General features: G+C 39.0%; 1 protein-coding gene across 1 annotated transcript in view; it reads right to left on the bottom strand.

The window, feature by feature from the left end:
• The window catches only part of spns2 (SPNS lysolipid transporter 2, sphingosine-1-phosphate), a 97321-nt gene that overhangs the window by 46336 nt on the left and 23975 nt on the right, over window positions 1-27010 (bottom strand). Inside the window, exon 2 of the mRNA XM_051682547.1 lies at window positions 25667-25732. Within this exon, the coding sequence (XP_051538507.1) occupies window positions 25667-25732 (66 nt within the window). The remainder of the gene's footprint in view (window positions 1-25666; window positions 25733-27010) is intronic.

Raw genomic sequence — 27010 nt, 5'->3', positions numbered from 1 at the left:
CATTTTAAAAACACGTTCACGCACGAAAGCCAGAACAAAGGAGGTCTAATTCCAAGAAAAAGCTCTGTAATTATATTTGCGATTTAAATTTTGCTTGCAATAAATTTAGTTTCGTCAGGGTACCTGGTTACTTTTCAAAACTTGATCCGACACTGAATGCTCAAGCAGCCCTAATTTGCATTTAGAAAACTCCTGATGTTGCTATAACAATGCAAAAAGCACTTACCAATTTGCTTGAAGTGAAAATCAGCAAATTTCCTGTTTAATTAATCAATCGCACGATCATGCAGAACATCTCAGGTTTTTAAATCCATAAGGATCTCTTTCTCAACGGCAATGACAGCAGTGATGACAGCTGACTCGTCAGCAAGATCTTGCACTCTTCGCTTTCAAATTACATCACTTAAAGCGTGATTGCGTCACTTAAAGCCAGCTAGAAGGCCTGGACTGAGACATATTCTAAAGACCACACCCACTAAGAACAAATAAATCAATCTGATTGGCTGATGAATCTGACAATCTGACTTTAGATGCCTATTCACTGCAGTGTTGAGGGATTCTGTGGAAATTCTGACGGCCTGACAGGGTGGAGCTCAGACTCACGCGCTGCATCGGCTAAGGAGCATGCAATTTGTGAAACAGTTGTCACACTTTGCTTGTAAGCATCTAGAAATAAATTCTGATTGGATAAACTTTTTGATTTTTGCTATTCGTTTGTAGATTAATTAGGAGTGGAAAGCAATTGAAAATACATGAAAAATACAAAAAGGTCAATGAGAATGAAAGGATGAAAGAATATGTATTTATTAGGCATGTTACACCAGCAGAGAAGGCTTTGCTGGCCCTGAGAAACTGCCACTGTAGCAGTGTGACCACAAGTGTAATTTATAACATCAACCATGGACATGTCCCTCTAAATTTGGCGTACAGAAAGTGTAATTTGAAACCAGTTTCACTTGAAAAGGGTGTTTGTGTTATATTTCGGTAAGACTTATTCTTATTATTTCTATTAGTTAACGTTAGTTAATGCATTAGGTATCATAAACAAACAAAAACTATATATATATATATATATATTTATAGCATTTATTCATCTTTGTTCATTTTAGTTAATAAAAACAAAATTAATAAATTACTTAGTTTGATATTTTGTTATAATACATTCAAATATTTTTAAGTGCGGCTTCAGCCACTATACATATAATATGTATTAAAGTCCTGCTATATAATAATAAATCACATGCACAAATACATCCTCTTTTGTGCTGAGTCTGAGAGACCTTAGTTACACACAGAGGAGTCTAAAGTCATAAAGTCTGGCCTGACATTTCTGCACTCTCCCCACTTGATCAATGGCCATGTTTGGATATTTAATAATTCCCAATTTTTGTGGAAGCTTGAAGTTGCTGAAGCCACCGGAAACATTGCCCTATGTTATCCTTGGCTGCTTGTTCAAACCAAAGCTCAGCTAGACTTCCAGAAACACTCCAGAAAAAGGCACAGATCCCACATCGAGCCTGCTGGGAAATCAACACTCTCTCCACACACTCAAATCTGTACAAATTACAGCGGCACTATGCTAAATGATCTGCTGTTTAATCCATGAGTTCTCTCACTTAATGATCGTAATTAGGCTTCCTTTGAAATCGGCTCCAAAAATGAAAAAAATCTTCTGTAGTAGTCTAAATGATGAGCAAATAATAAAAAACAACAACAAAAACAAAAAAACTCAAGCGATTAAATGGTGTTTTTGTGGTTTAAATGAGTCCAAGCTGGACTTACACCAGGTTTGGACAGGAGTGAAACTGGTGCCCAGGATGTCTATATTTCCTCCTCAGGAGATCTAGCTGGGAGTTTAAAGATACAGTCTGAAATTGTCCTACGTGCTACTGGGTGGTCCCACAAACACTGTTGTACAACTTACAATGTATCAAAACTGAAGACACATGACCAAAACATTACTTTGTTATTTTCTAATGGACACAAAGTCTCATAATGAAACTGTTTGAATGTAATTTCTCTGTCATCAGTAAATACCACATGTCATCATGGTCCTCATGTCAACAAAGAATTCAGATACCAACCATTCTGCGGTTACCACAGCTTCCCCTAAAATTTTATTAGAAATGTGGCAATGGTGAGTTTAATATATGTACATGTATTTTATATAATTACACCCTACGCTTTGTGCATTTTAATATTTTGCGAATAAAAGTGTAAAATGTCACTATCGCTCTTTTATTCAAGTAAGGCAATCCATTTTATCCAGAGAAGTCAGTGGACCATTTAAGCCATGCTTCAAAGGAAATCAAGTAGGTATAACTGCAAGCCAGAGATCTCCAAATGGGGAGGAATCTCAAAAAGAGGGCGGGGTTACTCTAGAAGTGGGCGTGGTTACCCCCCAAAAGGGGTTGCACCAACTCCAAAGGGGCGTGGTTACTCCAAAAAGGGGTTGCACCAACTCCAAAAGGGGGCGTCACTACCACACACGGTTAGGGTTAGGTTGGGTGCTTTCTCTATATATGGTTTGGAGCTCCTGCTGCTTTTTGGAGCTCTGCCTGCAGCTATATTCTTCTCAATCAGATTCCTGTACCATTAGATTTCAGTTTGCAAAAACTGTGTTTTGCATAGTTAATTATTTTCATTAGGAGATTTCACTGTTTGAGCACTGTAGTAGTTTGAACAGCTTTGAGAAGCAACATTCCAGAGACCAAAAATAATGTCTGTGCTTAACCACTTTTGAAAAGCAACGGCCGCCACTGTTTTACACATTACACATTTTATAAAGATTGTAACTGGTTATAAATAGTTCTTTTTAATATTTACAGATCCTTAAATTCTTATACTCCTATAGGTCTTTTTTGTTGTGTGCATGTTCAGCCCTTTTTTCTACATTTATGCTTACTACTGTAAAACTTTAATAAATGAATCACCTTCAAACAGAAGGACAGAAAGAACGAAAGAAAGAAAGAAAGAAAGAAAGAAAGAAAGAAAGAAAGAAAGAAAAATCAAACATCCACACTGAAAACAAGTGGGTGTAATGGGCATTTAATCAGAATGGGATAATTTCTCATATACTGTATAATACACTGAATGAATAGAAATCCCAAAGGTTATGATCCATCTAACCACAGCTCAACCGAGGCAATCAACACCTCTCCTTCTTGCAGAGCAGTGAGAGAAAGACAGACAGGAAGAGAGAGGGAAATTTTACACTAGAAGCCTCTTCTCCCACTACCCTCTCTGTGTTTGATCTGTGCCCTCTGCTAATTCCTCTGTTGATGACCTCACTCTTTTTCTGTGTTCATCACATTATACAGCTATGGACACCACTAACACCTGTGTATATGTGTGTGCCTGTGTGACAGAGAGAACATATGGACCAAATACCAAATACACAAAGTGTGCAGTGAAAAAGCTCCTGAAATATTCATGCCTCATCTTTTCCTGATGAACTGTTCATCCTGCAGAGTTTAAATTAGCATGTTAGACAGAACAGAATGTTCATTCACAATAGGGTGATCCCAGGAAAAGTGTTACGGTAAGAAGAGATCAAAGGGTCAAAGATAACAATTAAATGAGCTTTGACATTGCAAGACAAAGTAAAAATGCAAGTACACCTGTTTTAAGCTTTTTCCCCACACATACTTACAGTAAGAACAAAAAGCATGAGCATGCCCTCTGCAGTTTGCTCTGACCTGAGGTATTTGCCCAAGGCTTCATCAATTAACATACTTGCAAGTTCCTCATTCACTTACCTAAACTAATGGCATTTCTGAAATGACTCGAGCCATGTCACACACCTCACCTGTCAGTCCAGGTGAATGCTGTGGGAACTTTCTGACTTCAAATAACACACCTCTTTAGAAGAAACGATGCCTTTCTTTACATGACCACTGATCCCTTTTTGTTCTAGGGGATTTATTAAGAAAACACATTTGCATTGCTTGCATATCTTCCAGCATCAAGAAGCTGTGTAATGTTGCCCTTCAAATGGCTGATTCACAGCCTGTAAATATAATTCTTGATTCCCTCTCATTTAGAACGCAATGTTCCTCTGTCACTCACTACTGCTTGCCTTCTATTTAAAATTCACTCAGTCTTGTAACTGTTAGAAAAGCTCCCGGACAGATGAGTGAACAGGCACATCCTCCTCTGTCATCCTCCGCATTTCTGCCTTTTGGGATGAAAGATGATATAAAGATGGATTACATCCTTCCTCTAATCTGACAGAGAATGAAAAACACAGCACCTTTACACCCTACTTACTTGCTTCCTAAACCCTTTTGTCAGAGTGTGGTGACCCTTTACAAGCAGTGTTGTAAGTGAGAGTCATGTAGTTTAACTGGAGCATTGCTATAGTTAGCCTCAAAATGGTATGGCTGTTTTCTATTATGAAGTGTTTTTAGCAACAGGAACCAAAGAGACTAACTGCACTGGCTCACTTCAAAACACATATAGTGTTTGTTCTGTGTACATACAATCCAAATTTGGAGACCATGGGAGAGTCCTTTCTGGCTAGCCAGATTTAGTATATTTCTTTGGGCTTCAGCTTTGCATTACCTAAACATGTTATGGAGTATTTTTTTTTCCTTGCCACAGTTGCCATCGGCTTGCTCACTGGGGGGAATTAAGGCACTATTTTCTGTAAAGCTTCTTTGAAACAATATGCACTGGCATTCATGACTGTGATGCAATGATTCACTGGAGCGAGTGAATTTGCTTGTCTGTGGAAAGCAGACTTGTGATATGAAATTCACAAATAGAATCTGAGAAACACAAATGCATCCACAAAGGTTTGTTGGAAGTCGTAATGTTGCGTGAAGTTACATGAAGGTGTACTTTGAACAAATGCCTCTTAAACGTGTGATTGTTTAATTAATTTTTAAAATCAGCAGATATTTTTCATTGATAAGCAAAACAGCCATTTAGTCCACATTATCTGAAATGAAGTTCCAAATGGAAGTTCAGGAGGAACTTGTTCATCTAAGCTTGCCAATCATATCTCAATGATATATAAGTGGCTGCTTCTTTCACACCGGTGGCGATCTTTCTGCCATTCCTCTACCTCCTCCATCTCCATCAACGCCTTTACCAATTATTATTCCGAAATTGTCTTACTATTTCTTGCCTCGGTCAGTTAGTCCAGGAGGGAGCTCAGAGCTCAATTCTAGTCCTGTGCTCATGCCCCACCATTATGGACAGCATGCCAAATCCATTAACTTAATGTGCTCCAGGACTAAATGAACCAGTGAACTTGTGAAATGGATTTTATTGGTGCCACGGTTCCTACACTTTTTGACCAATATATTTCAGTCTATTACATTTCACTCAAAAACAGCAATTTCTCATCAATTAAATGTTTTAGGTCTGACCATACCTGAAAAAATAATTTTCACAACTGAAATTCCCATTACGTTTCCAGTACTTTTTAAGATTTTAGTACTTTCCATGACTTTTCCAGCCAATGTGAACTCCAGCAGATAGTTGATGTGTTGTAAACATACATGAAGAAACTGTCTGTACTTCCTCTGTGTGCCCTTAACCATAACACTCTAAGTGCATTCTACAGCACAGTATCCACCTTACTTAAGTCTACTGTAATTGTCTCTAACATACCAAACCTCTGACCCAAGCTAAAATTTACTTTAAATGTTCACTGACATATAATCAGGGTTGGGATGGTTACTTTTGAAATGTATTCCACTACAGATTACATAATACATGCTGTAAAATGTAATTTGTAATGTATTCCGTTAGATTACTCAAAATCAGTAACATATTCAAAATACTTTGGATTATTTCTTCAGCACTGGTAGATTTTTTCACTTGTTTTGACTATAAAAACTCCAGTACAGTATGACAAAATACACATGTTAAAATACATTCTCTGAAAAACCAAAATATCTTATGCAGTGTTGTTTCTAAAACAAGATAAATCAAATGGATCTTGTTTTAAGGATTTTTAGAAATTTTTACAGGAAAACAATAAAACAATTATTATCAAGAATATGATTTTTTCCCTAATATCAAAGGTCTTACTAGAAAAAAGAAATTATGATCCAATGTGAATTTGCTTGATAAAAAAATATGATTGTGCCTGGTAACGTGCATGTAAAATGGCTAGAAATAGCATTTTAGCTTAGCATAAAGCTGACAACTTACACAAGGTTTATTTCTATTTCTTCTGCTCCAAACTTACTTCAAACTTACTTCTCTGTCTGCTCGTATGAATGTAACACATCATAAGAAAGTGTTTCACTGCTGTTTAAATGCACTTTGGTTCGCATCATTTATATGTATACATTTTTTCCATCTGAAAGGACTAAATATTAAATGAAACAAATGACAATAAAATGCAAATTAATCTCTTCAGTAATCAAAATACTTTTTGAATGTAACTTTATTCTAATTACCAATGATTTAAATTGTAACTGTAGTGGAATAGAGTTACTTATATTTTGTATTTTAAATACGTAATCCTGTTACATGTATTCCGTTACTCCCCAACCCTGCATATAATAAAGTCACAAAAGAGGACCAATCAGATTTTTCTACCATGTCTGAGATACCACACACTTGAAAATTGACAACTGACACTTGCAACAGAACTCCATAATGAAATAACAAAGATGCCAGCTTGCATTCTGTTACATGTAGGCCTAAATCATTGTAAAAAGAAGCCAGACCTGCTTCTATTCATGCAAATTATGGCCTGATGCAAATTACATACTGTAATTACCTGTTTTAAATCACATTAGAGAAAAACATCAGGTGTGACTAGAGATGCCATTGCATTTGAATCGTTATCACTCACTGGTAACACTAGAGTATTGTGGCATGGGGTGCACATCCCAACAAAATAAACAAAGCAAAAAAAAGTTGAACAACAAAATTAAGCCACAACACAACTGAAATTAGCCACAACACAACAGAAATAAGCCACAACACCAAAAAATTAAGCCACAACATAACAAAATTAACAGAAAATTTAATGTGGCAGTTCTGGCAATGCAGGCGAGATCATGATTTTGTTCAATCTTAATTCCACTGTGTTGTGGCTTAACTGTCTTTGCGTTGTGGCTTTTTGGTTGTGTTGTGGCTTAACTGTCTTTGTGTTGTGGTTTTTTGGTTGTGTTGAGGCTTTTCTGTTGTGCTGTGGCTTTTCTGTTGTGTTGTGGCTTAATTTCATTGTGTTGTAATTTGTGGCATATTTTCTTTGTGTTGTGGCTTTTCTGTTGTGGTGTGGCTTATTTTTATTTATTTTTTATAAAAAAATGTGTGTGTGTTGTGGCTGTTCCGTTGTGTTGTATATTAATCTGTTTGTGTTGTGATTTATTACTTTTGTGTGTTCAGCTATTATTTGCTTGTGTTGTGTACCCCTGGGCCACCTTACTAGTGTCACAAGGATGTATTGTACTATTCTTGGGTGTTTGGGCAGCACAAGTTTTAAAAAAGTTTGCATAAAGTTACTTAATAGGCTCATTAAGTGTTTTTACACTTCTGGAACATACATATTTGTGTTGTGTCAAAATCAATTTAATATCCTGAGCTCCTACAATGCATTCCCCATATAGCCAAAGGCAATTTGAGCCAGTGTGGGTAAATGCGATTTAATGGGCAGAAATGTGTCATATGTTGTGGGCTAGCTGTGAATGACTTACTAAAAGAATTACATCACGCTGTATTTAATTGCTTAGATATCTTAAATTTGCAATGTTCAAATAACGTCTCAACTTTGTGAGTCAGCCCACAATCCCAGTCAAACAAGTAGGAGTGCATGATTTCATAAGTGTAGGGGTAGCCTCAGAACATGGCATAATGAGCAAAGACAAGCAAACCAGTTAGGCAAATTACAGTCTATACACCTAGAGCTCATGGGTACAGTGTTTTAATTTCGATCAATGGTGAATTTCAAGTTATTTCATTTAACAGATCAGATTAAATGTTAATTAACAAACCACAGCTAATGTTGCGTGAAAGGGCGTTTGTTTGTGTATGTGGTTGTGTAGGCAGACTCTAAGCTTCCTTTCAAAATCATCCCCTTCTTTGATCAAATACCAAAGGTTTATTAGAAACTTGTTAGCATGACAACAGAGGACTATACCTGCATCACACAATCCAGTTTTGTTTCAGTCTACAAGAATTACCATCGCTTTAACCAGAACTGTCCTGCTGTAAGGGAGAAGCATGCTCAACTATGAGTCCTTCACCTATGTTGCAATAATGAGTTCTGTTCTCTGCTAATAATTTCATTTGGACAGCAGTTGAACAGTATGTGAGTGGGTGTTTGGATACAGAAAGATTGTGACTAGCCAGGCAAAGCAGTGATTGCCAAGAGAGGACACACAGGAACACATCACCTATGGGAGTCAGTCAAAGCAACTTCCACCCCACTCATGAACAGACCTGTTCTTAAATAATAATTTTTTACTTTCTGAAGCAAACCTGTCAGAGTGAAAAGTTCAACATCTAGAAAGTGTTATAGCATGCAAATTCAAACAGAAAGCATTATACAACAGGTTAGCTGAGCTTGGTGAAGGCATTAGAACTAGCCTTAAATGTGTAAGGGACACCCCTGATCTTCGCCGGCAGAGTGTTGATTAAAACGGTCTTTTTATGCATTATGAATACAAAATTGCTCCAAGAGTGCACATTGTGAAACTGAATTAAAAGAGACAAAGAGCATCTCCTGAATTGATTTGCTATAAAACTGAGATGTGGGAGAGCTTAGCAGATTGCAGTATACAGAACTAGAAACACCTTATCTTCTTGTGTCCTTTTATCTCTTACTTTTATCTCTGTGTATGTTGTAAAATGAAAGAGATATCAGGCACAAAAGAGATAACAGTGTTTTGTTTTTTTGTTTTTTTTAATTGCTGATCACAGTGTTATTACTCAAGGATACACTATATAATCCTCTCAGCTATTTTACTTGGAAGGTCCAACAGAAGATTTATTGATTAAGATTAGATATGTATGTGGGGCAAATAATATGTCCCACAAGCTTTTTTTTAAATTTTATTAACATTAAGATTTTAGGTAAAAATGTATATGAATGAACATTTGTATAATATGTATGTTACTGATCACCATTTCTTAGTTTTTCACAACTTTCAATGTTTCTGCTATCACTAGTTCATTGTAAGTTCATATTTCATATAGATATATGTGTTGATACACTGAGAGGCATGCATCATTGTCAGTATATTAGGATGAATCTCAGGTAGTGAGAGAGAAAGACACGAGGGAGGATAGAGAGAGAAAAAGATAAATTTGCCAGTAATTTTTTGAGCCCCTCCAGTGAACAGTGTCACCTTGACCAGGATCTGGCAAGTTTTACATATTTGACTTATGTGTGACAGTGTGTGTGTGTTTGAAGAATCCATGTAAAATGCACACATTTGTTATTGTCTGCTATGTCAGTGTGTCTGGGTGTGTGTGTTTTGTTTTCGTATCTATCTTATAAAAGTTACTAAACTTTTTAACTGAAACTGAAGTCAGTGAGCTGTTACTGGCCTATAGAGTGTACCAAATCATCATACTTCTCTTATCAGATCACTCCAGTTTATAATTGATGCAAATGTTTATTGTTTTAATGTCTTCCTAATCTTATATTCTTGCAGCTAGACTGATAATCTGATAGACCTCGTTTACACCTGGTATTAAGATGTGTTTTTGGTGATCCAATCACATGTGGTCAGTGCTAAATACAGGTCTAAACAGGGTCTAAAATGTTTTGTGATTGGATCACAAAAACCATATATGAATGTGGTCAAGAACGCTTCTGAACACATCACATTTGAGGTGTAAATGCTAATCTGTCCTGTGTGCGTCCAGGCAGCAATGAAGCGACTCCCCTCACCTGTCAATCAACCGCTGCGCTAAAACAAGAGTTTATACTTTGTCAGTTACGAGGGCATTTAAAAGGAAATAACCGTCCAATCGAAAATGAATAAAAACGTATATATACACAAGCATGAAAACTTCACGGATCTTCTTCAGTGTGTTTGAAATCAACATGCACGGACACTTATGGTAAGCACGAACATCTGCAGCTCAGGTTAATACAGGTAATCCACTAAAATTTTTGGTGCTTAGATTATATTTCAGATGCATCTGGGAGAAATAGCGCACCCATTTTTTGCATGGTTTCTTTGTTTTTTCTGACTTTGTTGCACTTTAATGTCAAGCAGTAGCACAATGACATAGTGATTGATGTATGTCATCATGAAACAGAGTCCCTTCCCTTCAAATCCGATCACAGAGATGCATTTAAGCGACCAGGTGTAAACAGCGATGTGTCTCACCTGAGCACATGTGATCGGATCACCCGAAACACATCTTAATTCCAGGTGTAAATGGTGTCATAGTTAGACTCTGGTCTCTGATTGTAAATGTGATGTTGACGCAATTAAAACTACTGAAACAATGTGAGAATAATTGTTATACAGGTAGGTTTGAGATGTTAATCATCCAGGTTTTGAACATCCAGATTGTTGTAATGTAAAGAGGCACAACTTTGTCTTCCGACAGAATTTAGAGGATATACACACCAAATGAAGATACAGCCCCAAAGTAACTGACATGACAAAGCTGCCATCAGTAAGTGTAAAACTAATGGAATGTCACAGCATCTTTACCTCCCAGTCAGTTTTAACCTAAATAAATTGAATATTTGTACCAAGAAGACAAGTGCAGTGAGTATACTGTGCTTTGATCTGTCAAGACAATGTTCTGTCTGCCAAGAAATACTGTTGGCATGTTTTTTTCTCTCTCTGTGTCTCTTGATTTGATTGAATGTTTCCACAGATCCCAGGTAATGATCATTTGAAATTCTATGTATAAATGGTTGAGGTGAAAAACAATTATTTATATGTTAATAGGTTTTAAGGTAGATTTTTATGGAAGCTTGACTGAAAGCTTAATTCGTGATGAAGGCGCTCAAAAATGGTTACAGAGTGTAGGCAAGAAATGGGTGTCCTCTTTACCATTAACTATAGTTCTAAAGGTTGTTCTCGGTTCAGCTGAACACACCTGAATATAGTCACCATTGGACAATGAATGACTGAGTCAGGTGAATGGCTATGGAAAAGGTATGCAGATACCTTCTTAAGAAACAGGGCTGGTCACTCGTAGTCAGTCATTTTCAGTTTGTCAGACTCATTCAAAAATGCAGTTTGGTAGTACAGTTATTTTTCCACACCTTTATCCATTGAAGTTCACTAACCAGCGACATTCACACCAGCAATCAAGGTTGATGCCATTTGCTGACATGCTACATGTACCACATTTTGGTTGTAATGTTACAACAAATTGCATAGGAAATATTAGGACTGCACTATTTAGCACAGAAGAGCACAGAAAAAATGGACACAGTGGATTATGTATGTCAGATCCATTCATTCATCAGCATGTTCCAACAAAGTCAATGGACAATGCAGGTGCAGAGCAACAGATGCTGGGGAAATGACATTAAACAGGAAACTCTGCCATCTGTGTGTGTGCATGCTTGAATGCTTGTGTTTGGTCTGTTCTCATTGTGTCTTCGCAATCTTTAGGGTCTCAACAGAATACGAGGGGATGTTAAGTTGTTTGAGAGTAAAAAGAGGAGAACTGAATCGGACCAGAACAAACAGATGAAAGTATAGTGGAAGCAAAGAACAAAGAGGTTCAAAGCTCAGCTTTTCATAAAGGATATAAAACATAAAGTAAACAGAGGTCACCTCATGTGTGCTATTTGTGTTAATGTTTATAGCAAGATAAATGCGCCTAAAACTTTTCAAAGCACTGAAATACAATATATCACATCAAGGAGAAAAGGACGAGTATTTTATATTACAGAAATCACCGATCTAATAATAGAGAACAAGTGCAGCTTTAAAACAGAAACTAGTTAGCTTCTGACATACAGTATCAGATGTAGACATTGTGATGTCATCACTAACACATTAGGTCAACTGTTGAATCACAGTTGAATCTCACAGATACCAAATGCCTAATAACGTGTAGGTCCCCCAAAACAGCTCTGACCCGTCGAGGCATGGACTCCACAAGACCTCTGAAGGTGTCCTGTGGTATCTGGCACCAAGACGTTAGCAGCAGATCCTTTAAGTCATGTAAGTTGTGAGGTGGGGCCTACATGGTTCGGACTTGTTGGTCCAGCACATCCTATAGATGCTCAATCGGATTGAGATCTGGGGAATTTGGAGGCCAAGTCAACACCTTGAACACTTTGTCATGTTTCTCAAACCATTCCTGAACAATTTTTGCCATGTGGCAGGGCGCATTATCCTGCTGAAAGAGGCCACTGCCATCAGGGAAAACCGTTGCCATGAAGGGGTGTACGTGGTCTGCAACAATCTTTAGGTTGGTGGTATGTGTCTAAGTAACATCCACATGAATGCCAGGACCCAAGGTTTCCCAGCAGAACATTGCCCAGAGCATCACACTGCCTCCGCCGGCTTGCCATCTTCCCATAGTGCATCCTGCTGCCATCTCTTCCCCAGGTAAACGGTGAACATGCACCTGGTCGTCCACATGATCTAAACAAAAACGTGATTCATCAGACTAGGCCACCTTCTTCCACTGCTCCATAGTCCAGTTATGATGCTCACGTGCCCATTGTAGGCGCTTTCGCCGGTGGACAGGGGTCAGCATGGGCACTCTGACTGGTCTGCGTCTACACAGCCCCATACTCAGCAAGCTGCAATGCACTGTGTGTTCTGACACCTTTCTATCATGGCCAGCATTACGTTTTTCATCTATTTGTGCTACAGTAGCTCTTATGTGGGATCGGACCAGACGGGCTAGCCTTAGCTCCCCACGCGTATCAATGAGCCTTAGGGCGCCCATGACCCTGTTGCCGGTTCACCGGTTGTCCTTCCTTGGACCACTTTTGGTACTAACCACGGCATACCAGGAACACCCCACAAGACCTGCCATTTTGAAGATCACAATTTGGCCCTTGTCAAAGTCACTCAGATCCTTACACTTACCCATTTTTCCTGCTTCTAACACATGAAATTCAAGAACTGACTGTTCACTTGCTGCCTAATATATCCCACCAATTGACATGTGCCATTGTAATGAATCAATGTTATTCACTTCACATGTCAGTGATTTGAATGTTGTGGCTGATCAGTATATATTATGATGAGGCCAAAGTGGTAACAATTACTGAATTCTATTAGACATCCCAAGGCCACAGCATTCAGATTTTTTCTTTCACATTACAGTAATATGGCATTCACAAAGATAAGAGAGATGGAAGTGATTGTTATATCAGGAAGACTCATTGTAAGCATTTCATCATTATTTAATTCAGGATCTCATCTAATCATAATCCAGCCAATGCTTTATAAGCTCCACTCAGCTGTCCTGCATAGCTTCATTATGCCGCTGTTTGTTTTCACCCCTTCACCACAAGTTTAGGTCCTGCTGTAAGGGGTAAGCTACACTAACCTGCCCTGACAGTTTGAGCGAGAATCTCAGCACTGAACTGTAGGACGGGGTGTGCGCCAAAGGAAACGATTCTTTCCATTTATTCACATGAATTCTAATATTATCAGAGTCTTTCTGGTAGAACAACACTGACATGCACAATGTTTTATAAGACAAATGGAAAACGGGGAGGATGTTTTGTTAACTTTTGTTTTTTCATCAAATTTCAAATGAGTAATTAGCAAAAATGCTTCAAGGAAAAAAAAAAGCCACCTGGGATCCAAAAATGTATGCTAACCTGCTAACACTATACCAATTAGAGATATGATTGTGTTAGATGCATTGAATAACTCATCTATAGGATACTAATGATAGAGATTGTGTTAATAGAGTGGAACACCTGTGTAAAGCTTTCCGGTCTCTGTTGTAACAAAGAGAATACAGATTCAGAACTCTATTCATAAAGTAGAACCTAGATACTATCACAATCACACAGGCAAAATGCCCAGAGAATGATGTGTCATAAAACTATGTAAGGCACTATTCTGTGTTAAGCTGCTTTGGAACAATATGTTTTGTGAAAAGTGTCATACAAATAAATTAAAACTGAAAATTGAAATTGAAATAACAATGAATAAGCTTAAAGACACCCACACAAACATTTTCTCACACATGCATTCCTGTATTGAACAGCAAACACAGGCAAAATAATGAAAAATATTCGCTTTCATCAGACAATGTTCTGTGGATTCTCCTCTTTACAGTAAATGTGTCAGGGAGGTGCTATACACTCTTATCTAGGTGTAACATTATTACCATAAAGACAACAGCCACGTTTCACCTCAAAATTATACATTGTTTTAAAGTAAAACCTCCACGGAGGCTGTCACTGAAATGTCTTGAGACTGTGCACTGCTTAACATGTTTTATTGCCCATTCCAGTAGTTCTTCTGTCAGATTAAATGTTTGAGGAACACTTGGCAACCAGACAGATGACCACAGGACAAAAAAATCACAAATGAGGGCATTAATATCTCAGTTGCGCCTCCTAAACAGAATAAATGTGGAGCCAATGGAGACTTTTGCTTAAGTTTCTTGCTTCTCAGATTTTTCTTCTAAGAATAAAACTCCAGTAATCTCAGATATGTCTCCTTTAGAGACATAATCTAACAATAATCTATAACAATATCTACAGAAGAGATATAAACAATGTCTCGAACCTTGCTCAGATTTTCCAAGACACCAAAGTCTACAATCACATGTCTGAGATTTCAATATGAATGAAAATGAAATCATTTTCATCAAATAATTCTCAACCAAATTATCATAGATATGCTATCCACATTCATTTGATACCTCTTCCTGCATGTCAAAAATGTTCTCATTTGTGTCTGTTATTTCTCCTAAGGTATTTAGGAGAAACATCTGAGACAAAGTTGATATTTAAAAGAGACATAACTGAGAACTCCATTAAGTCTCCTGAGATATAAAAGAGCAGCCTCTGAGCAATATAAATATCATCTGGGAGAGGTCACTGTCATCTGACAGATGTATCTATAAATCTACACAGTGTGAGACTCCACATTAACAATTTTCTCACCTAACCTTGATGCTCATGCATACCTCAGTCAGAATTCCCCTTCAATACAGGGCTTAACTAATGCTCTAACCGCAACACAAACACACAGTGCTGTCTATTCAGTGCACACTACCAGCATTCCTCTGATTTACTTTGTTGCAAACCATTTAAAAAAAATCTAGCCTATTTCAGGCTTCAGTAGTCTTGGATTACCGGTGTGGGTGTGTATGATGTATGTGAGAGTGCATATGTTTCTTGGCTCATTATATACGCGTTGTTGGGTAGAACTTCCCCGAACTGGGCCATGCTGTATGGAGCAAACCAGAACGTTGCAATAAAATTATTTTAGAAACACCACAATCAGCTCTGCCAAGGTTCTGGGGTGAACCCGTGCGAATGTGTGGCCCACATGTGGAAGTGGTGGTAAATGGTGTGAGGTTGTAACGCTTTTCACCACTGGTTCTCTGCTCTCACTATTAGCTCTGAGCTTCATTAATGCCTTTCAACAGACCTGAAAGAGATTAGAGGAATGCCGCTGATAAAAGGGAAGACCAACTCAACACTTCACAGCTGAATAGTGTTAGTAGAGAGAGTGTGTGGGATCAAAATATTCACACTGTGGTGTGTAGGCATGTATTATGCACAAAAACACACTTTTCTCTGATGAAATAGTTGCACTTTTACACACATACACATACAGACTTATACCACCACAGACTTCACTAGATGCTTTTGTCAGGGTTCTGCCCTTAGTTTTGGGTTTTTTCCTCTTTGTGGCAGAGCCCTGACATGTTTTCTCATTCCCTTGTGCATTCATGTCTGTCTTTGGTGATAACCCTTCCCTCTCGTTTACCTTGTTATCTGTCTGATTATTAGTTGATTGTTTCTCACATGCCTTCCTCGTTATCTCCTTATTTTCTTCCCTATTTTACACCATTGTGTTTTTTGTCTTGTGCCAACTCGTTGTAGAATGTATTGTGGATTATTCCCTGTTAGGTGTCTGTCAGTTGGTTCCTGTCCTGTCCTGTTTGTCTGATTCCAGCCCTGCTCCAGCCCAGCCCGTCATCTGGTTTGTCACCCTGAACTGTGTTTTTCCCCTTCGGGGTAGTTTTTGTTATATATATTATTTAATTTTTTTTTGTATATTGAATTGCCACCTGCGTTTCCCTCATCTCAAACCTGACAGAACGAACTGGCCTTATTTGGACCCAGCAGAGACAATATGGGCATCTTCCTCTTCCCATCTCCCAGCCAGAAAAGTTCCAGCAACCAGCCGTAAGTCCAGCTCAACCATCTCTATTCCCTCCAAGAAGGGGTGGGTGATGTTAGAGATTTCGCCTCTAATTAAATGGAATTTCCTCATTGTGGCGGATGAGCTGGACCTCAGCGAGGCTGAGCTTAAGTACATTATTTCTCGGACTGCCCAGCTGACCGCCAGGAGGCGGAGCCCGCTGCTGACCACAAGGAGGTGGAGGAGCCCGCTGCTGTCCACCAGGAGGTGGTGGCCATTAATGCAGCAGTTCTTCTTACCGTCAGGAAGAGGAGGAGGAGGAGAAAAGGGGCACCTACTCCTCTGCCACTGCCACAGCTCCCGGCCACAGAAGCTTTTCCCCTGCTGCTGCCAGCGTCCACGGCCATGGAGGACGTTCCCCTGCCACTGCCAGCGTTCACGGCCACGGAGGCCATTCCCCTTCCCCTGTCAGCGCTCAAGGTCATGGAGGCCATTCCCCAGGTGCTGCCAGCCTGTCCTGTTCCCTATAGTCATCGAGTCTGTCCAGTTCCCTCTGGCCATCGACGAGCCTTCCCGGGTTCCCTGAGATTGTTGACTAGCCTGCCCAGTTCCCTGCGGTCATCCAGTCTGTCCAGTCCCCAGCGGCCGCCGCTGCCCTGCCTGACCCCTGCCCAGTGGCCGCCGCCCTTCCTGACCTCATCCCTGTCCTCAATACTCCTTCCTGGCCGCTGGACCCTGCCCCTTTCTTGGACCCTCCTCTCAGGCCACCTGACCCTGCCCCCTACCTTGAGCCGCCTCCAATGCACTTGGGTTTGTGCTTCTCATTCCCTTTTGCATTCATGCCTGTCTTCAGTGCAGCCCTCTCGTTTGCCTTGTTATCTGTCTGATTATTAGTTGATTGTTCTCACTTACCCTCCTCGTTATCTCCATGTTTCCTTCCCTGTTTTGTGCCAGTTTGTTGTGGAATGTATTGTGGATTATTCCCTGTTAGGAATCTGTCAGTCAGTTCCTGTCCTGTTTGTTTGATTCCAGCCCTGCTCCAACCCAGCCCGTCATCTGGTTTGTCGCCCTGGACTCCCCTTCAGGGTAGCTTTTGTTTTTTGTTTTGTTATATTTTTTTGTATTAATAAAAACCCATTGAATTGCCTACTGCATTTGGGTCCTTCCCTCATCTCAAACCTGACAACTTTAAATGGAATCCAGATGAAGATTTATGTTTAGAGGTTTTCATGTTCATTTGTTTTGTGCATAGACATTTAAAATTCTTCATTATGGATAATAGAGTGCACTGTAAAAAAAAAAAAAAAAAAATTCTTGATCAGTATTTTTGTCTTGCGTTGCAGTACAAATTTTGAAGCATTCTGAAAATGTACTTGTGAAGCAAGATTGTGTAAGATATAAGACATTCTTTAAGAGAATAAACAGAATCTTGAATAAAGTTTATTTTTCTTAAATAGTTGGCAAGTAGCTTTTTCTTGGTTTAAGCATAAATGTTTTTTTAACATTTTAGTGTTAAAATAAATTTAGTGTGACTTACTACTTCAAACTAGAAATAAGAATTTGCTAATGGGGTAAGAAAAATTAACTTAATTCAAGATATATTCTCTGAAAACAAGTCTAAATAAACAAGATAAAAATGTATCTTGTTTTAAGGATGTATGGAAAATAAGGGAAATACTGATAATTATATTTATTTTTGCAGTGCAAGTGGTCGTTCAGACCAAACATGTTCTTGTGCTGAGAAAGATAGACACAGTGCAATAAATATAAAAGTACGCAGATGTCCCAAGATACATTTTGAAAAGTTGAATTTCTTTTAAACTTGACAAAGTCTCCAAAAAACCCACTGCTTCTGTGCGAGACACAGAAAAAACAGCGAGACACAGTGCAATAGTCAAAGACGCCTGTCTAGCACATAAATATATATATATATATATATATATATATATATATACACATATTGAAAATCAGCACAGATCAGCATAAAAGTACATTCTGTGTGAATGGCCCCTAAAAGAGTAAAGAATTAAACTGTACATGGGAAATGGTGCTTTAACTGTATTTGTACAGTTTTCGCCTTGGTTAGACACCAGAATTTAGATGAGAAAAGATAATATCCTGTAATTTCCTTGCTTACGGCTGGTTAGACTCTGTGTAATAACTGGTAGCTGGTGAGTGAGAAGTGTGGGATATGGAGCATTTTTTATAGTGGGTGTGCAGTTTTTCTCTCCAGCCCAGAGCTGTGCATCTAATGATATGCCACCATTCAAATGACAGAGTGTGTAAATATGTGTGTGTCTATGTCTGTGCAAAGATCCTTGCCAAAGCTGTTTAAACCAATATGACAAATTTACTCACATGTCGTTGTGTCCATATGCACACAAACACTCACAAACACAAAAATGTATGATATATGAAATGGCCACAACCATGTTCCCCTCTCTCTGAATTTAATAAAATGTACGACCTTGAGAGATGAGGCTGTATTGTGTGTGGATGGGTGGTTCTGTTCACAGGGGACAGAGAACAGACCCTCGGCTTGTATTGATTTGTTGATGTCTTCGTCATACCAGAAAAAAAACCCTCTGCAGGACTAGGTTTGCGCAACACCTAATCTATTTCTAATGTGTGAGGGATTTGAGATCATTGGCAAAAATGCTGTGTTGTGTTGACCACTGAGAAAGATGTAGGACAGATGGCTGCTTTGATTGTGTCCAGAGTCTACATAGACAGTCTAAATCACATTTATTCACTCTCTCCATTCCTATGTTCCACTTTTAGAGGGAAACTGTCCAAGCAGATTCTATAAATGAAAGGGAGGATGCAATTGTGAATCTCAAATGAGACTGGCTGCTCAGTGGCTTTAGGGTTAATGCTTGTTTTGATTGGTTGCAGGTTGTTCTATTGGTATTGTGCACTGTGAAAGAGTCCTGAGGATCAGGGTGGGGTTTAGGGCAATATATTAAGCTGTCCCCTGTGAGACATGGCTTAAAAACTCCCACTTTCTCTAGCTTATTCACACACATGCACACATTTCATTAACACAGAATTGCACAGAGGCCACAAAGCATTTCAGCCAGATCTGAAGCAGATTTAATAATTTTTGTTTATCATAGCATGTGCAGAGATGTCAATTTGGTGTATTGATTGCTCATTACCCTGTGTCAAAGTCAGACTGATGACTTTTTTTTTTTCTTCCCCATTTTTGCATTGATACAGGCAGCTATAGATCATTACATCAGTGTAGCATTGCCAGTGGGAGTGAAGCCGTCCTCTTTTATTTCAGTATACATCCCTTCATCATTTCCAACCCCTCACTTAGTCTGTATCCCTCTCTCTTAAGCATGTCTACTGCTGTCACTTTCCTGCTGTGGAATCCATTTATTCATTTTATTTTTGTACAAAGTGCCTGTCACATTGACAGTGCAGCAGAAACAGCAAAGAAGCGATGTGTCCTGTCAAGCCCTTAATCATACAGAGAATAAGCCTAGTGAGCAGACTATGGAGGCAGCATTTTTAGGGGCTGTTCAGACCCTCACACTTCAATCACATTGATCACTTTTTCCATTGTTTTCTATGTAAACATGCACAAGATGGACATCTTTGACTGTTGCACCATGTTCAGACTTTTTTTTAGTGTCTCGCAGAGAAGCACTGCATTTTTTAGATGCCATGTTAGAGTAAAAAAAGAACGTCAACTTTTAAAAGCGTGACTCGAGACACCTACGTTCTGATATATGTGTAGTTATATGCCTAGCCTTTTTTAGCGCAAGTACGCATTCGGTCTAAATGGCCCCTTAGAAGGTGGCTGCCTTTGTAGGCAGTAGGCAACAAGGCAGCTCACTAGGTTTTGGAACAGATCTACAGAGACATAGAGGAAGAGAGCGGGGGGAGGGGGTATAGCTATGGTCTGAGTGTGAACAGCTGATAATACACAGATACAGTAGAAGCTCCTCTCTGTCCAAGCCAAAGAAATCAGAAACTGTAATAGCCATAATTAAAACGTAAGCGGAGAAGGGGACAATTGTGACTGTATAAACATACAGTGGAAGTACAGTACTATGGGACGGCTCTGCATCTGTGTGGTAAGACATCTCACTTTTTAATTAATGTCTTTTGATGGCTCATGGCTATGTAAGCCAATATCCTGACACTTACAATCCACACCAAAAATTTCCTCCACATCCAAACCTCCGAATATAGCACATTCTTTGTACGGGTGCATGTAGTCAGACACCTGGGCTACAGTCATTCTCTTACAGACTGACTGGCCACAGACAGCAGGCAGCTATATAGGACACATGCCCCAGACTGATCGGCTAGACGGAGACACGGACACAGTGAAGTCGTGTCAGGGTTCAGAGCAGATCACAAGACTGCAGCAACAGATGGAATAGGCAGCAATGGTTCTAGACACACACCTCACATGCAGACAAGAGCTGCCATCTTTGGCCAGAGGGCACTGACCTCCTGACCTTTGGAGTAATGTAGTCTAATTAGAGTTGAGCGTGAATGCAGTGTGGTCAGAGATATGAAGTGACCGTATGAACTGTACATTCAAGTGAGTCTGTGAGGCCACATCCATGCTAATACGTTTCCATTTGTAATTTAAACTTTACTTCAGTTTCCTAATGGCGTAGTTTTCCTAAGCATGCAGTACTGGAGAGTGTATTTGAAAGTTTCTGTTTTCAGTGGAGAATAACACCATTTTAGTGTGGATGAGAGGCATAAACATAGCAAAATCAATGCGTTTTCAAACTCAAATGTATTAGTGTGGACGTTGCCTGATTTCAAGAATTTCTTTAGTTTCTTTTTTTTTATTATCTTGTTTTGTTCTCATTTAAATAATTATTAGTGGTTCTTGCAAAGGTAAGCATCACTATTACTATTGCTCATACTTAGGGTTAGGGTTGGACTACCTAGTAGCAACCACACAGAACACCCTGGCAACCACCCAAAGCACCCAACCATTGTAGCGGTGAGTTTTGTGCGAGCCAGCACCCTTTTTTTATATATTTTATTTATTTATTTAGATCTAGTTTCTTATTAGTGTTGCTCTCAAAACAACTGCAAACCTTCCTCACATAAGATGTTAGTCAGCGTTTATTTAGGTTGTGTGAGAGCCCATCCTGAAGACCATTCCCTGCTGCGTCACTAAACCGACATTTAACCACAGGGCATTTTAACATTCACCTGCCTAAAACTCATCTCCATCCATCTTCAGCAAACATTTCTCCTTGAGATGCAGAGAGGCCATCCAGATTCCCCATACCCTGCCCCCAAATGCCGATGTCACCTAACAAACAAAAGAACCAGAGGAGGCCCTCGGGACAGTAATAACATCCAAGTTAACCCTCTCCTCTATCCTCATTCCATCTTCATTTTTTCCCCTTTGTATCCTCTTTCCTCCTATCTTGCAGACATCCAGGTCAGCCTGCGGGTATTGTGGTTAGAAAATAGTCATTTCTAGTTCTGTGTCATCTATAATTGCTCTCTCCCACCAATCTGAAATGAGAATCTTTTATTCTGATAAATCTTTGGGTTAAACTCAGCCAGGACGAAAGCAATGAACCATGAGAGAAGAGCATCTAGTGACATTAGCATTCTGAGTGGGGTCAGATCTTGAAGGTTTGTCTTTGTTGACATGAGGTGAGGAAATTGACAAGTATGAGAGCCACGGGCAAAAGCACATCATGTACAGCCTGGTAAAGTCAATATAGCATAGATAAGGTTACATGGGAGCTGTCTATGTGTCCGTAACAAGCATAAACACACATTTGTCTGGAAATATGACACTGGCCATCACTTAAAGGACACAAACCAGACATCATGTATCACATAACTGTTTTTGTAATATTTAAAAAATGTGAAACACAGTATGTTTGCTGGGGGTTTTACATTTATATTATAACATTATTATATGAATGCATTGAGCAGACACCTTTATCCTAAGCAATTTACAGTACATGTACATTTCATTCAAGGTATATATCTTATCTGTCCATAAATGCCCTGGTAATCAAACCCATGGTCATGCCATTGCTAACGCTACTGGGACGTTTTAAGGCGCAGAAGATCTGTGGAACTTACCACATTAAATCAATGATACTTGCCACCTGAATCACACTGCGCTTTGCTAAGGCGTTAGTGTCTCATTGTTTGCAGTATGACCTCATCTCTGTGATGCCTGATACTCCAGTCTTCCCACAGGCCATCATTCACTGATATTATTGTATATTTATTGTCTTTTGTTATGAAAATAGCTCACCATCATGACAGATAGATTGGTTGAATTATATTACAAAAATCTCCCTCCTCCCAACTTGTCTCTGTATTTCACCTCCTGTTTTATGGTAGAGTGCCTTAGTCAGCTATTTTCTCTCCATAATAAACTGAAACAGGACAAAGATTTTAAAATAATAAAAAAAGAAATGTCATCACCTTAAACTCAACCTTTATAGCTCTGAAGCCAGTAAACACATACACCCTTGCTTCTTTTTCTTTTCACCCACCTTTCTCTCTCCTCCACTTTACAATTTTCATCTTTGGTTCTCTTTTTATTTCATCTATGGTAAACCAAAGACCCTCCCTGAAGAGTCCTTGTCTAACATTTGATGCTTAGCCACACACCACACATCTCTTACATGCACACACACATACACTTCTGTGGTTTTGCTTTGGTTAGCGAGCCTTCCCAAAATCTACAGACTGCAGCAGGATGTCTTAATGTGCACATGCCATGAAGAGATGTTGAGATTAGTGTCTTACAGTATGGCTTGAAAAACTATATGTTAGCCATTAGGAAACTGAATTTCCTGAAGACTGTGGCACTTTCAACATTGCTATATTTGTATTGAGTTTGACCAGCCCATTATAGCAACTTTTACTCACCCAATTGTGTGAGTTTGGGGTGGGACTATCTGTTTGTTCTACAAATGACAGACAAGAGGAGTGTTTGGGAAACCTGTTTGAAAACAGTAATAATTTTACGATTCTGTTTGTTGCTGCTAGTGCCGCAAAAATTGCACACTTAACCTTTAAAGGAATAGTTCACCCTAAAATGAAAATTCTCTCATCATTTACTCACCCACGTGCCATCCCAAATTATAACACAAATTATGATTTTTAGAAGAATATTTCAGCTCTGTAGGGCCATACAATGCAAGTGAATGAGTGCCAACATTTTGACCCTCCAAAAAGCACATAAAGGCAGCATGAAATAATCCATATTACTCCAGTGTTTTAATCCATACATTCAAAAGTGATATGATAGGTGTGGGTGAGAAACAGATCACTATTTGAGACAAAATTTTGGCACCTCTTTACTTGCATTGTATGGACCAAAACAGCTGAGAAATACTTCTAAAAAATCTTCATTTGAGTTCAGCAGAAGAAAGACATACACATCTGGGATGGCATAAGGGTGAGTACATGATGAGAGAATTTTAATTTTTGGGTGAACTATTCCTTTAAGCAAGCAAATAAGAGTATATCACAATGGGACACACTCCAGCTGATCTCACATCATCCCTCCAACACAAACTTGTCACGAGTTTCCCACCCAGTGGCCGGAGCATCTGAAATTTCTTTATATCATGTGAAAACTGGGGTCAGACCGGGATCAGAGGCCAAACAAAGTGCATCACTGGCACTTTCTCCACACTCTAAACAGTGACCATGTTCACAGCTCAACCAAGGGACTTTACCCTGCTCACATTTCTCTAGGTGGTAGCTAAGTGGTTTGGAATGTGGGCTAGCAGAGGTTCAACCACAGGTTGGGGTGTCACATGAATTTAAAAGATATTGAGATGCTCTTTCCCTACTGTTCCCATGTGCACTTCATGGCATGGCTCCATGACACATTTTCCTGAATAAAAGTATTATAAGTGTGTTTGAAGTAATTATTCATAGTGGAACATTTACACAGTTACTGTGATGTACTACACCTGTGTTTACTTTGCTAGGGAACCAGTGTTAACTTCCACTACATCCACTAAAAGTGACCTTTTGGTCAGTTGGTTATAAGTAATTGCAGAAATGGCTCAGAAAAGTACAGTTCTGTGAAAATGTGTTCAGTATTTTCATTTAATGCAATGACTTTATTCATTAGCCATAAATGTTTCTGTTACTGTACCCCTCATTCATTTCCACAGTTATACAGTCAGTTAAATAATATAACTGAGTTGAATATTCATGCTCATTCAGGCTCAAAAAATAAATAAAAAATAAAAATGCCAAAGTGCAGGTAAAGATTTATTTGGCCCTTCCCCCAAAGAATCAAAATATCCCACTCGTAAATACTGAAAGGTATATGCGGAAAAAAAAAAATGAGGCCTCCACGGGCCAGTGATTTTAATATTTTCAGACCAAATGAATGGGGAGAACAGATAAACATTGAGCTGGATCTGGAATAAAAGTCTATGGTATGTCCCCATTTAGATGGTCAAGTAAATGTGTGTGTGTATTCATGTAATCCCTCATGTATATTTTGGTATGTGTGTGTGAACGTGCACACAGGTATAGATTGTTTGTGCTAGTGTTTAAATCACAGAGGGTCACTAAGCTCTCCAATAGGCCCTCCACACATTGACTCTCCTTTACAAAAACTATTTGACGTGGACCCAGCCCTGTTCAGGAAGCCCAACCCCAAAGCCCAACTCTCTGCATAAACCGTTTCTCCAGTCACAAGCCTGCTGTTTCAACACTAAGCCCTCTCATTCACCCCCTCTCTATACATACTTCATCACCCACAAATAGCCTTTAATGATGTCATAATGCGTTAGCACATTTGTTACACATCACTGTCTAAATGTTGTGCAAATGAAAGATAACAAAGAATCTATGCATCGGTGAACTAACAAGTGCTCAGTGTGCTCCAGAATAAACTTACCTTTTCCTCCCATTAAATGACCACTCTTGCAGTGTTAGGCATCCACTGCAGAACCATTACTTTTTCTTGTAACAACCAGACTGAAAAAAACATTTACCACTTCCTCTGTATCTCACTGGAGTTTTAACAGAGCATATTTAGGGATTTCATTTTTTCCATATAGAACTATTGGAAAATATATGTCATTTCCTCCCTCACAGTGCAGGGTGGGTCTCCCTCTAATCCAAACAACTTTGCCAGTCCACTGCTTTGTTAAAGCCAAACAAGTGCTTCAAGCACAGTCAATTACACTGGCTTTGGGAAGGAGGGGGGTGGAGTGCAGCACCTCATCCATACTTTTTCTCCTTTGTTATCCCTGTCACTCCAGCTGCAGGGAGCTTAATGGTTTTTAGACCACTCTACCACCTCATGTCAGTGATAAGTCAGTGTGTGTGTGTGTGTGTGTGTGTGTGCATGTTTGCAAGAGTGTGTGTATACTGCATGATTGCAAAACCATGGAATTATGGAATTATGAGAGTCTTACCTGTTTGCAACAAGCCGGCTCCACTGTCTCCAATGTTAAAGTGCTTCTGTATGTCAAGGAGTACACCTGAAAAAAACAACAACAAAAAAACAAGAGAGAGATTAGAATTGGTACTATTACGCAAGTTTGGCCTTTAAGCAAAACAATGTGAGTTACTGTAAGTACAGCATTTGAGTCTCTATTTGAAGTCATAATTACTGAATTAATTTTCAGGCATCTTTTGTGCTAAGCATTTATAAAGCATTAAAAATACTGACAGGTTTTAAGATCTTATTATTATATTTCATCCCAATCCTCAATAACAGAACAATCATAGGCCTAAATGTAAGAAGGTGTGTAATCCTAAAAAAGAGGATGAACATGGCATTCAAACAAACACACACACACACGCTTCCACTCTGGGCTGTTTGTGTTTAATTTTCAGGGTGTACAAAAATACATAAATATCTGAGGGCAATAAAACATAGTTTGTAAACTGCAAACTGTTCATGTCAACATATTTCAACAGAAGTGCATGATCAAGATTTCTTTAGGCAAATATTTCAAAAAATCTCTTGCAAAAGGAATCTATCATTGTAATCACAGCAATACTTAATCATTTTTCAGAGGATGCAACATGTTATCTTTTGCACCATTAGAGCATATTGTGTTACTCTATGATTTTAGCTTTAGTTGTGTGTGCACATTATGTGTGTGTGATTTGACCAGGAATTTGAAGGGCTCTTGATAAGGTCATAACTCCCTTATTTGTGTAATTGCAGCTTTTGTGTTGCTGCCTTCAAATCAGCAGCCTCTAATCTCAACATTCCTTATTTTTGATCACTTTAAAGTTAGAAACTGAGCCTTTGAAACCATTAAACTGTCTACTTCTTTAGACATATGCTTTGATCTTCCATTTGTGAAAAAAGCAAGCACACTTTCAGACACTTCAAGAATGGTCTAAATGCTAGGAGAGGCTGTAAACAGGGCCTGTGACTGACAACCAATGAAATTAGACAAGTGCAACAGAGATCCAACACATGAAAACAGCCTGGTTGGCTTGATATTATCATGATGTTTTATCTCTTTGAACCAATGAACAGTCTTTTATGAATGGAGAGATAAAGAGATTAGCTTTGTAGGCTGCAATTCACACGCACCCAGATCATCTAAACACCTAGTGCCATTTAAACATCTATTAATTAACTTCTCAGTGCTGCCTGGATAATTACGTCATGCTTCTTAAGGGCACATAAGACAGGAGTGGCTGTGAAAAATATAAATACTGATAATCTGTCTCTGCAGTGACTGTTACAGCGGTAGCTTTAGTCATCTTCGAGTTTCGTCTCAATTGGTCGGTGGTTT

This window comes from Myxocyprinus asiaticus, chromosome 4 (genome assembly GCF_019703515.2).
Source record: "Myxocyprinus asiaticus isolate MX2 ecotype Aquarium Trade chromosome 4, UBuf_Myxa_2, whole genome shotgun sequence".
NCBI classification, from domain to species: domain Eukaryota; kingdom Metazoa; phylum Chordata; class Actinopteri; order Cypriniformes; family Catostomidae; genus Myxocyprinus; species Myxocyprinus asiaticus.
The sequence above is the reverse complement of the archived record's forward strand: the minus strand, read 5'-3'. Positions and strand labels throughout refer to the sequence as shown.